Raw genomic sequence first — 13,556 nt, 5'->3', positions numbered from 1 at the left:
TTGAGGTCTTGTAGAGAATTTTATTAATAGTGTTTTGGCTGTAACCATTTTTTAGAAAAATATTGCTGATAACTTTAAATTTGTCTTTCAGTGCATGTTCATTGGAGCAGATCTTCAAAGTCCTGTTTTTTAGAGTATTAATGACACCTAGTTTTTGTGTTGAGTGGTGGTAGGAGTTTATGTGTATATATTAGCCAGTAGGTGTTGGTTTCCAATAAACAGTGAAGGAAATTTGCCAGAAGGAAGACGTGTGACAAGTTTATCTAGAAATGGAAGTGTGTTCTGTTTTTTAATCTCAATTGTGAACTGTTTGTGTTGTTTGTTTAGGTGGCTGAGGAAAGTGTCTATTGTCTGGCGGCCACGGGACCAGATCGCAAAAACATCGTAAACGTATCTGAGCTAGACTTTGGGTTTTAAAGGAGAGGAATCTAAAGCATTTTGCTCAAAATGTTCCATATAAAAGTTAGCAATAGGGTGTGTGTGTGTGTGTGTGTGGTGTGGGGGTGCAATGGTGAGCCTATAGCTGTGCCTTCTTTTTTGTAGGTAGGAAGCGTTTTGCCATACAAAATAACCAGAACGTAATACATACGCAAAGAGCACCGTGATATCTGGAGGGAATTTGTTCTGTAAAAGAAGGATTGTGTCATTGATTGGGACATTCGTAAAAAGGGCAGAGATGTCAAAACTGATTAATAAATCATCTTTTTCTAATATAATGTAATATCTTTGATTATGTTTATGAAGTGTTGTGTGTTTTGGATATAGGAGGGGGACTGACCTACCAACTCATTGAGTGTTGTCACTAATTTCTTGACTAGTGATAATTCAGGTTATGTAGTAATTGATTTAAGTAGTTTCTCTGATTTCTTTTTTATTCTATTGATTGAGTCATCAAGTACTACATGGCCTGAAGATACGGTTAAAAAAACTACTTCCGCACCACTCGTTCCCTGAGAATTTATGGGCTACCGAAAATACAGAAACAAAATGCATCACTCCGGCTGATAGTCGAAGGGATAGATAGCCTGAATTATCACCTAGCCAAGAAATTAGCAGCAACACTCAAGGAGTTGGTAGTTCAGTCCCCTCCTATATCAGAAACACACAACACTTTATAAACATAATCAAAGACATTACATTAGAAAAAGATGATTTATTAGTCAGTTTTGTCATCTCTGCCCTCTTTATGAATGCCTCAATCAATGACACAATCCTTCTTTTACAGAACAAATTCCCTCCAGATATCATGGCACTCTTTGCGCATGTATTACGTTCTGGTTATTTTGTATGGCAAAATGCTTTCTACCTACAAAAAGAAGGCGCAGCCATGGGCTTGCCATTATCCTTCCCCCCCTTCTATTGCTAACTTTTATATGGAACATTTTGAGCAACATGCTTTAGATGCCTCTCCTTTTAACCCAAAGTCTAGCTTAGATACTTAGACGATGTTTTCGCAATCTGGTCCCATGGCCACCAGACGCTAGACACTTTCCTTAGCCACCTAAACAAACAACACAAACGCGTACAGTTCACAATTGAGATTGAAGAAACAGAATACACTTCCATTTCTAGATACATTTGTCACACGTCTTTCTTCTGGCAAACCTTCCTTCACTGTTTACCGGAAACCGACACCTACTGGCCAATATATACACATATATACACACCTGGAGAAGATAAGCTAGGTTCAGAACTATATAAATATGCAGGAACAAGATTCAAAAAAAAGACTCTTATTATTTTTAAATAAAATTTACTCAACTGGTATCCTCCCAATAGAATGGAAAAAAGCAATTGGGATTCCTATCTTTAAGAAAGGTAATAGAGATGACCCTAAAAACTATAGAGGTATCAGTATACTAAATTCCTGTTACAAAATATATAGCAGAATCTTAAATAACAAACTAATGAAATATTCTGAAAACTTTATTCTAGAGGTACAGAATGGATTTAGAAAAGGACGATCATGTATAGACCCAGCCTTTTGCCTAAAATTAATAGTAGAGAAAAGAAGAGAATATAATTTGGAAACACATATTGCATTTATTGGCTTTGAAAAAGCATTTGACAAAGTTAAAAGAAACATATTATTTAACATATTAAAAGAAAGACAAATACCAAATAATATCCTAAAAGCTATCACAAATATATATGAAAATAATCAAATACAAATAAGATTAAATCACGAGCTATCATATACAAGAGAGATAAACCAAAGGGTCCAACAGGGATGTCCCCTCTCAGCAACTCTTTTTAACATCTACTTAAATGAAATAATAATAAAATGGAGTAAAAATTTACACCAAGGAATTAAACTTTCACCTACAGTTAACTTAAACACTCCTCTTTGCAGGCGACCAAATAATAATTACAAATTCTGAAGATAACTTACAGAAAGCTATTTTAAATCTAAATGAGATATCCAAAGATTATGGTATGATAATATCAACAGAAAAATCAAAAACTATGGCCTTTAAAGGACAAGATCCAGCAAGAACTAAAATATCGGTACACAATAATTAACGGAAAAATTAAAAAATTTTCCGTTATTTATTGTGTACCGATATGTCTACTCACGGTTTACCTCTTTTAAAACTTAAGAACTAAAATAGTAATAGATAACAAGATCTTAGAACAGCTGAATTCATTTAACTACCTAGGATGTATGATCACATATGAAAATGAAAAAGATATAAACGTAAAAATTGCAAAATATTTAAAAATAACAGGTGTAATTAACTCTATATTTAAACCAAACCTAGTTCAAAAACAAACGAGGCCAAAAGTATACAATACATTAGCCTTACCAGTCTTAATGTATGGAAGCGAAATCTGGACAATAAAACAAAAAGACAAATAAAGATTAACAACAGCAGAAATGAAGTTTATGAGAAAAACTGCAAAGTATACCTTATTTGATCACAAAAGAAACAAAGATATTATGAAAGAATTAAACCAAGAACCAGTAATAGAAAAAATTAAAAAATATAAACATAAATGGATGGAACACGTTCAAAGAATGAAAACAGAAAGATTATCAAAACAAGCCTTAAAGTACAAGCCATTAGGAAAAAGAAAACCAGGACGTCCTCTTAAACGATTCAACAATGACTTCTAAGGCTGGAACAGGCCATGCTAGGCCTAAATCCTTGATACGTATGATGATGATGATGAAACTCCTACCACCACCACCCAACACGAAAACTAGGTGTCATTAATACTCTAAAAACAGGGCTTTGAAGATCTGCTTCAATGAACATGCACTGAAAGACGAATTTAAAGTTATCAGCAATACTTTTCTAAAAAATGGCTACAGCCAAAACACCATTAATAAAATTCTTTACAAGACCTCAATAAAAAACAAAGATAAACCAGACTACAATAAAACTATAACCATTCATTACATTAAAGGGACATCAGATAAAATAAACAGAATACTACTGAAATACAACCTCAAAGCCATCTTTAAACCTGCAAAATTAAAAAGCTTACTCATCTCATCCAAAGACCCACTCCTTCTGCTGGCCGGCCCACCCTCTAGTATACCGTATTTATTGCACCTGTAACATACCATATATCGGGGAGACATGACACGATTCCTATCAGACAAAAAGAACATAAAGGACACATTTAATATAATAACTATGGTGAAGCTGGCCTTTCTGATCATGCCCTTGAACACCTTGCATAGAATTGACTGGAAAAGCACCAGTTGTTTACATCACACCAAAACATGGTATGAATGCCAATTTAAGGAAGCATGTGAGATTATTATCAACCACCTCAATCTGAACAATAATGATGGTCTAAAAATCCCAAACATATGGAAGGCACATATTCGACCCACGGAACCTTCCTCTCTAAGAGTAACCATAAACATGACTGTAGATAATTCAGGATCCTAAATCAAAAATAACAGTTGTAATGCTAAAAATAGCACATCATTGTTACTGAAAGAAAATTCTATAAGAAAGAATTTTTTTGCTCATGTTATCATAAATAGAATTTAGCTTGATGCAGTTTCTAAATAATTAATTAATTTGTATTTTTTTTTTTTTTTCCACGAGAGGTCATGCCAGTATAATAACCTGTGATCAAATCATCGTTTCTCTAGCTTACTGTATGTAATGTAACTCACTTTTCATGTATATGTGTATATGCTCGAGATGATGATCTTAATATGAAGAGCGAAACTTCGTTAAATTAAAAGAGTTATTTATAACATGGTTGTAAAGTTCATAATTTCTAAAATGAATGCTGATCACTGTGCAACACTAAAAGAAAGGAACATAAACTCATGCATTTTGGATGGAAGACATTACAGGCAGAGTATTATATTAATGAAAATTGTTGGGAGTAGCCAATGAAGCTAGAGACTTGGAGTTATTATGTACAACAAGTTAGTTTAGGAGTTGCATTGATATGGTAGTTAAATCATTGTATTGGATAACAGTGCTCTTGAAGAGTTAGTTATTTTTTTATTTTTATAGTGCAAAGACGTGAAAGGTCATACGTGCCAGGATTCAAGTTACAGCAGTACATATGGTAAATGGTTAGTAGGACAATCACAAGCATCCATGAATGACCTTGACAGGATTTAAACCTTCAGACTCTTGGCTGGAGAATACATACGTTAAGACTCAGCCAACCAGGCCGGCCTGTTGAAGAGAACTCTAATTTTGTAAGAATAAGGAAGTTATTCTCCCAGTTCATAAGCATTTGATAATCCATATCAGGATTACTATGTGTAGGTTTGGTCACCTGAGTTACAAGGAGTTGAAGACAGTGGTGAGTAACTAGGAAGATAACTTTAATCATATGGAATTCTGCATATGAGGACAGTTATCAGCATGGTTACTTTCCAAGGAATCTGAAGAAACATCTTTTTTAAAAGGCAGATTGGGAGAATATATGATAGAAACATAAATTAGAAAGGAGATCTTACAGTATAAATTAAAGATGCCATTAGCCTCTATATATGAGTTGCCCTGTCCTGAAGTTACTTAATGTGCAAACTTTATTTGCTTACACTTGGATATAGGATGAAACCAAGAATATAATTTTTTGGCATCTTTAATTTATAATATAACCAAGTGGAAAAACTTTCAACAAGAGATCTTACAGTATAGACACAAGTGAGACTTTTTAGTTTATGATTGGTGGAGATTAGAACTGTAGGTCGCTTCTAGAAGTTGGTGACGTGCTGTTAGGAAGCATGTGAGGTCCAGGTTCTTCTCATGGTGTGTGGTGAATTTAGAGAATGGGCTACTGGATTACGTCTTCAGTAAAGTGTTCAAGGAAACATGATAGATATTTAAGTATGAGTGTCTAAGGGCCCTCCCTTATTGAGTCCTCTGCCTCTCTGGAGGCAAATTTGTAATAATAATACATATCTTTTGAAAAATATACATTATATGCCAAGAGAAATTTAATTACGCTGATTTTAATGTTCAGCAATGGTGGTTTGAGTAGACTTATGAGAATATTTCTTATATCTGAGAACTTTTCCTTTGTTTTTATTTAGATTTTCCAGACCTTGGAGAAGCATAAGAGCAATGTGATCAAGGTGAGTCGTGTGATTATTTTATGTTGTTTTTTTGACTGCTCACAAAAGGTCAAAGATTCAGAAAATTAATAATTTAAATAGGCCTATTCATTGTTAAGTGGCATTAAAAACATTTAAAAATATGGTTTCAATGCCCATTTTGAATATCTTTTTACATAACTTTTCTCACAATGAAAGCAAAGCCATTATTAAGCAGAATAGTTTCATGTTCGAATTTGTTTGCTAACCATGTGATTTCAACAGGTTTTTCTAGTAAATCATAAATTATTGTGTGCATAATCAATATATAAATTGGCATATTTGGAATCTTTTTTTTCCCCTTTTTATTTGGTTTAAGAGCTATATTTAAATTCCTGTTATTATGTTACTTGGGGATAGGACAGTTCAAATCCTTTCTGTAATGTAAGGAATTTTTTAAATATTTAAGGTGATTCAAATTTATTGTAGTTGAAGATAGCGAAGTTTGTTGTTCTGTGAAAAGACATTTATAAACACATTTGACAACTGATATACGAGATGTAATAGGAAAGAGGACATGAGGGATATGAAAAGAACACACAATATTATCCTTTGCAAGAAACACATTAAAAGTGTTGTAATCCAGTAATAATGGATTACAACACTCTTTAAACAGTTACAGAATTGTGGTAGTGTTTTAGCTTACTGTGCATATTCTGTGCATGTATGATTACCAGAAGTTCCTCATCTATTGAGGGGGGGGGTATGAATATGCTTTTTGCAAAGGGGATGCTCAGTAGAGAATTGGCCAACAATCCAACTCTCATTATTACAGACTTGTAGGAACAACAGAAAAAGTTTATAAGTGGATAGTTTGCTATAGTCAATTTCTTTTAGCATAGCATTATGCCTATAGGCTTTGGCTAGACTTTTCAGTAGTTCGTTATAGTGATGTTTGCTGTAGTGAGAGTTGACTGTAGCAGATATTACATACCAGCAGCAAAACAAAACAGAATTATCACATCATATGACTGAGAAGAAACATAACATCAGTTGAAACTTTCAGCAATATCGTTCTTTTTGTATAAAAAATAAGATTTCCTCCTCAAAGATGTCCTCATAAAAAGAAAAGTAACTTATTGCAGACAATCTAAAAATGGTATCTTTCATAGCATTCCTAGATATTGATTCTATTCACTGACCATAATGGGGTCTAGAGCTGTTTTTGGCTTATGTACCCACTTATCTTCTTTGTGTTCCATGGCACATAAGGCCTAGATCCATGTTATCCTATTAACTCTGTCTTTTACAACTAATTCTGCTTCTTTTAAATTAAACCTGCCAAGAAATGATATTCTTATTTAATCTTTTATCAAGTGTAATCAAACAGTTCATGTATGAAATATCTTCATGGCTAGGCTGCTTGTAAAAAGAGACCCAATGACTTCACATTAATTGCTGTAGTATCCCAAAATGCAAAGCACACATCCTTTTGGTGTGTATAGTGCTATGCATTATGAGACGGGCCACTACCAGACTAGTTTCAAACTTTTTTTGAGATCTCATCAGTGGGAGTTAGACCAAGAAGAGATACCGAAGTAATGCAGAAGTCATATTATGAATTCTGCATTACTTCAACTTTGAATTATGTTAGATACTAAGGCAATTAGATACTGATAGATCATCTGATGAAGCACTCGAACAAGGAGGAGCAGGGTTTTTTTAATTCTACCTGGAGGTGAGGAAATGTAAATCAAAACCACAGCTGGCAAAATAGCTTTAAACTTCACTTGTGAATTAACAGCCATACAAACAGCTCTTACGTTCTATCTCTCTAATCCAGTAATAAACATTACAGAAGGAATAACCATCTACAGCTACTCAAAATCTGCACTTGAGGCATTAAAAAATGGAAAAACAAAACTCCCACAGGAAATTCATGAACTACTAACAACCTTAAATTTGAAAAATAAGAACTGCACACTGCAATGGATACCAGCCCATGTAAATATTGAAGGCAATGAAAGAGCAGATAGACTAGCCAAAGAAGCAAGATACTTACCTCAAAAATTATACCCACTATCACTAACTGATGGTAACTCTGCTGCCAAAAATAAGATTGGTAAAACGAACTATCAAGAAGAAGAATGAAATCATTGAAATTAATGAAAATAGAGAAATAACCACAATCATCACCAGACTAAGGATGGAACATTTTAACGGCATGAAAATTCAGCCAGATGGTGGTAGGAGCTATGAAACATTCAAAAACTGTCCACGAGTTGAACTAACACCTGTCCATATTTATTTTTGTCCAGCAGTTGCTGCTGCTCTACAGAAATTTGACAATAACCCTACAGAAAAGCTCTACTCCATTAAAGTTCAAGAGATTGCCAAAGCAGTTCTACAGGCCCACGGTCATATCTAGAAGCTCTTCAGTGGACTCGACAGCAGCAACTAAGGCAATTAATGTGAAGTCATTAGCCTTTTTATACAAGTAGCCTAGTTGTGAGATACTTCATGCATAAACTTTAAAGAGTTGAACAAGAACATAATTTCTTTGCAATCTAACAGATGAATCATGATCTAACTCATGAATCAAGAAGAGTATAACAGAAAAATGCAAGACCTCATAATTGACCGTTCCACATATCAAATTATACATCGAGACCCTACGATGTCTCAAAAGAAAAAAGTCCGAAAATTACTGAAATGGCCCAAAGAAATCATCAGGAAAATAAAACCAATTCATGTTAAACCACCCCGTATTTATGGATTACCAAAAATCCACAAAACTAATATCCCCCTGCACCCCATAGTCGATAGCATAGATAGTCCCACATATAAACTGGCCCAGCATTTAGCCAAGTCGCTTATTCCTCCTTACTGGCAACTCCTCTACTTTTGTAAAAAAATTCAGTCCATTTCAAAACACTGGTTAAAAATCTAATCCTAAAAGATTCAGACATAATGGTTAGTTTCGATGTCACCTCCTTATTTACCAATGTACCACTTACAGACATTCTTGATTTAATCAAGTCTAAATTTCCCCCTGATATTTTTGAATTATTTCAATTTACCATGAATTCAGGTTACTTTACATGGGGCGGAAAATTCTACAAACAGATTAATGGTACTGCTATGGGTTCCCCCCCTCTCTCCCCCATTAGCAAATTTTTACATGGAACACTTTGAAAACAAAGTACTTACCACAGCTACATACAAGCCACAAGTATGGTTATGCTATGTAGATGATGTGTTTGCAATCTGGCCCCATGGATAAGACATTTTGGATGCTTTTGTCACCTACCTAAACAGCCAACACCCCAAAATTCACTTCACAGTAGAAAAAGAATCAAATAACTGTTTACCATTTCTTGACACATTAGTGACCTGCCTTTCAGATGGATCACTATCTTTTTCTATTTACAGAAAGCCTACACACACAGGAAGATACCTACATAAACAGTCACATCATCATCATCCAGTCCAACAGTACAGCATTTTAAAAACACTTACACACAGAGCCATTTGTTCATACGATACAGCTCTGACCAGTGAACTCCAATACCTGCACCATACGTTCTTAGCCAACAGCTACAATCCCAACAAAATAGATAAAGTACTACATATGCCCATTACTCTGCCCTCTCCTGATACACAAGAATACAACATGACGATTTCTATTCCCTATATCAGAGGTACATCGGAAAAGATAGCCAAAGTATTGTTGAAACATGGCCTTTGCACCACTTTCAAACCTCATGTCAAGCTGGCAACTCTGATCCGCTCGCCTAAGGATAAACTTCACCCTTTAGCACACCCAGGAGTGTATGAAGTTCCTTGTGACTGTGACTTGGCCTGTTGTGGGCAAACAGGAAGATCAGTGAACATCCGCCTGGAAGAACATGAAAGATACATTCGCTACTATTACTATGGCAAGTCGGGACTGGCAGACCACGCTTTAGACACTCCTTCACACAGGATTAGATGGAGGAAAACGAATGTACTATTTAGGAGTCGTCATAGATCTGAAAGATTACGTTTTGAATCAGCAATGGCTTTGAAGAATTCTCCCAACCTTAACAAATATGGTTGAATTAATTTGCCAAAAATTTGGGAGATGGTTATCCTAAGAAAAACTCCTGGATAGCTGTTTTTTTTTTTTTCCTCGTTAGAGGGTGCCAAAATAGGACTTTAGATCTTTTGTCTTTTGAATTATATTGTTTCACTCACTTACTGTCGCGTATATAAGTGTGTTGTGCTCGGATGATGCTGAGTTGAAAATCAGCGAAATATAAGTGTAAATAAAACATCTTTGTGATAAAAGTGTTGTTAATACCGTGAAAAATAAGTCATGAATTTCTTTGCAAGTTTAAATTATAACCAAGTGGGGGAAAAAAAAAACAAAAAAAAAAAAACCTCTATACTTCTGTTTCTGTCTAGCTCTCTCAGCCAATCATCCTTGTTTTTTCTGTAATTCCCTGCCAAATTAGTTTAAGCCTTTCCTTTTTTTCTTCTGGGATCATGTCAGAGCTATCTTTGAAATCCCTCCTTTGTCTGTTTGCAGTACATGTCCAATACAATTCCTTCAACATCTTTTAAGTTCGCTGTTGATATTTTTTGTTCTTTTATTTTTTATATATATATATAATTTATCATTTGTTATACATTGCTTGGAAAGAGGTCAATGGACACTAAAGTGTGAGGAACAAACAACCATGGTACTCACCTTGATAAGATATAGAACCCCTTTCACTGCAATGACTGCAGTAATCCTATCGGGCATACTTTACACAAGCATATGATAGCGATCAGTGGGAATTTTGGAGAATCCTTTCTCTAGGTATGTAGGGAGGTCCTGAACCGTTTGTGTGATGGGTGTTCCTTGACCTGATCCAACATTCCAGTTCATCTCACAGATATTCAATATGGTTGAGGCCAGTGGAGGCCAATCAGTTGTGACATTCATGTCCACACACCATGCAGTTACAGTAACAGCTTTATGATATGGTGCATTGTCTTGTTGAAAGAAACAGTGGTCATTTTGGTATAATTGCCACCAAGTAGGAAGCATTTTATTGTTCATAATGTTCAGATACTTCTCAGAGTTCAGTAGCACAGTTGATAGTGGGATTCCTTCCTAGAAACATGGATTTTTTTCTACTGAAAAACAGACAGAGGGCTATAGAACATATGTAATAACTGACATAATATACTTGCTCATAGCCTTAATTACTTCAGATTTAGTGCCAATACTGAACCATAAAACACACAAATATTGCAAAAGCGTTATTAGGCTCAGTATTTCCCTTAATGTAATTTCTGAATATGCAGTACTAGCACACTCAAAATCACATTCTGTTAGTCTTGAATGCTAATAAAAAAAATCTTATTAACATGAAATATGGACATGGATTTTACAAGGGTGGTCTGAAAAGTTCTCAGCCTCAACCATAGATGGAAACACTATCGGCAAAATTTTTTTTTTTTCTAAGTTAATATTTCTGTCATAAGCATCCATGTTAAATTGCAAGTCATTCTGTCAAGTAGTTTGTTTTATACAACTGTATGAAGCAAAAGTGTTGTCTGTATCCCTTGAAATGAATGAAATTGAGTACTGCAGTTATAAAATTCTTTGTAAAAGAAGGTTCAATGCCAAAAGAAATTAATTCAAATTTCATCAAAGTTCATGGGCACTCTTCTCCTTTGTTTTTGACAATTAAGAAATTGGCTGCCATGTTTAAACGTATCCGTACCAGCCTTGAAGATGATCCACGTGAAGGATGTTCAAAAAATGTAACAACACCAGAAATCATTGATCAAGTGCACGATATGGTATTGGATGACCAGTTAGTCAAAGTGCATAAAATTGCTGAGACTATAGGCATTTCAAAAGAACATGTAGGATATATTTCACATAAAGAATTGCAAATGAAAAAGCTTTGCGCAAGATGGGTGCTGTGCTTGCTCACAGCAGATCAAAAACACACTCGCATGAAAATCTCTGAACAGTGCTTGGAGCATTTTAACAAGAATAAAACTGATTTTGTGCATTGATTTATTAATATAGGAAGAGACCATTACCTACCAGAATTCAAACAGCAGCCAAAACAATGCACAGAAGCCGGTTGTTCAGCGTCGAAGAAGACAAAGTCAGTTCCATCAGCAGGAAAGGTCATGGCATCGGTGTTTTGGGATGCTAAAGGCATTTTGTTTATTAATTATCTTGAAATGGGTAAAACAATAATCGGGGAATATTATTCTGATCTTTTAACCATACTAGACAAAAAAATTCATGAGAAAAGACCCAGTTTGCAGAAGAAAAAAAATCATCTTTCATCACTACAATGCACCTGCCCACAAAGGTGTTTTGGCAATGAGAAAATTAAGGGTTCTGCACTATGACTTGTTGGAACATCCACTCTATTCTCCAGATTTGGCTCCCTCTGACTTCTATCTCTTCCCAAAACTAAAAGTCTTCCTTGCTGGTCAGTATTTTTCTTCGAATCAAGAGGTGATTGCTTCTGCAGAAGGGTGTTTTGCACTTACTGAGAACCACTACGTAATGATAAGGACAGGATAATGGCGTTGGAGCATCAATGGAATAATTGTATTAGTCTTAAAGGCGATTATGTTGAAAAATAAAAATAATTTCGAAATTATAAATTCGTTTTTTCTGAGAATTTTTCAGACCACCCTCGTAGTTTACTGGATACATATATTCACAAGAATATAATAGTTTTATTGCTACAAATATTTTGAAAAGAAACTAACTGGTCATCACTGATGCATAAGCATAATCACAAGATGATGCTGAGGCTAGTATATAAAGAATGTTAATCCTATTTACAGACCTGAGCTACATGCCAGAATGCCACCTAGCAAGTGATACAATTAAAGCCCAAATTTAAAATGAAGTAATTTAATTTAGATAATGCAATGAAAGACAGAAGATTATATTAAATTAAATTAAAAAAAAAAAATGAAATTAATTAAAATACAGTAGGAGATAATACACTATTGCTAGCCATATATGAGGATGATTCTCTTAAATCTTGGAACCAGAGAGATGGTCATTTCAATTTAAATTTGGGTGACATAGAAGTGCTTTGCCACTTTTTTAATAACTGCTCAAAGCCAAACCTGCGCTGATGTAGGCTAGTATTGAATCATGAGATATCATTGTCAGTGTCCACTCCGTGTTGAGCAAGGCCAGATATTTCAGGTTTTGTTGCTGATATGAATTTACTATTCTAGTAGTTGTTTTTCAACAGAATATCATGTTTCTTTAAGTTATGAGTAGAAGCTCACACTGAACCTTCTAAACACTGAGTGAGATGTTTATTTTCGTGGATGGTAACCAAGCAGACATTTTTTTGATAAGATTAATGTAGGAGCTAAATTGTATCTTTTCAGTATCTTAGCAATTTTCTCACAGATGCCTGCAATGTATGGGATAGGGACTCACCGTACCGTTTCAGAGTTCTTGGGGATGGGCTTGTGTCAAAGATGCATTAAAACTTCCTTCAGGTAAAGCCATTGTGTAGTAGGAGTAGGAAAGCTAATTTTCTTTCCTTTTCTTTTTCCATTGATGAATTTAATGCATGGGTGAAAGCTGTTGATTTTGGTTAAAAACATAAACAGAGATTCTTCTGTGTCTGACCGGATGGCAAACACATCATCTACATATCGAACCCAAAAGGAAGATTGGGATTGTATTGAAGAGTATAGGAATTCCTCAAAATGCTTTAAGCAGAAATTGGCAAGTGCAGGTGAAAGGGACTTCAATAGTGGTAATCTGTTTGTAGAATTGTCTAACCAACTTAAACAGTTTAGCTATGTCTTAAGGGAACACCTCTGATAACAATTGGAGAGTGTCAGTCAGAGGTTCACTGACAAATTTTTTATTTTTGTCTGAACATCTAAATTCTTCATGGATGCTGGTGTGTGGCCAGTATGGGAGCTTAAAAGATGAGCTAGCAATTTGGGTAAGCAATAAGTGGGAGAATCTAAGGGACTTTTTCCTTAT

General features: G+C 34.9%; 1 protein-coding gene across 1 annotated transcript in view; it reads left to right on the top strand.

The window, feature by feature from the left end:
* The window catches only part of LOC150110628 (WD repeat-containing protein 11-like), a 355,935-nt gene that overhangs the window by 40,696 nt on the left and 301,683 nt on the right, over positions 1-13,556 (top strand). The window contains exon 3 of the mRNA XM_090399950.1: positions 5,525-5,566. Within this exon, the coding sequence (XP_090256076.1) occupies positions 5,525-5,566 (42 nt within the window). The remainder of the gene's footprint in view (positions 1-5,524; positions 5,567-13,556) is intronic.

This window comes from Typopeltis vanoorti, chromosome 1, assembly GCF_054136105.1.
Source record: "Typopeltis vanoorti isolate ZY-2024b chromosome 1, IOZ_Tvanoo_1.0, whole genome shotgun sequence".
In the NCBI taxonomy this organism is placed as follows: Eukaryota; Metazoa; Arthropoda; class Arachnida; order Uropygi; family Thelyphonidae; genus Typopeltis; species Typopeltis vanoorti.
This window is presented reverse-complemented; position numbering and strand designations above follow the sequence as displayed.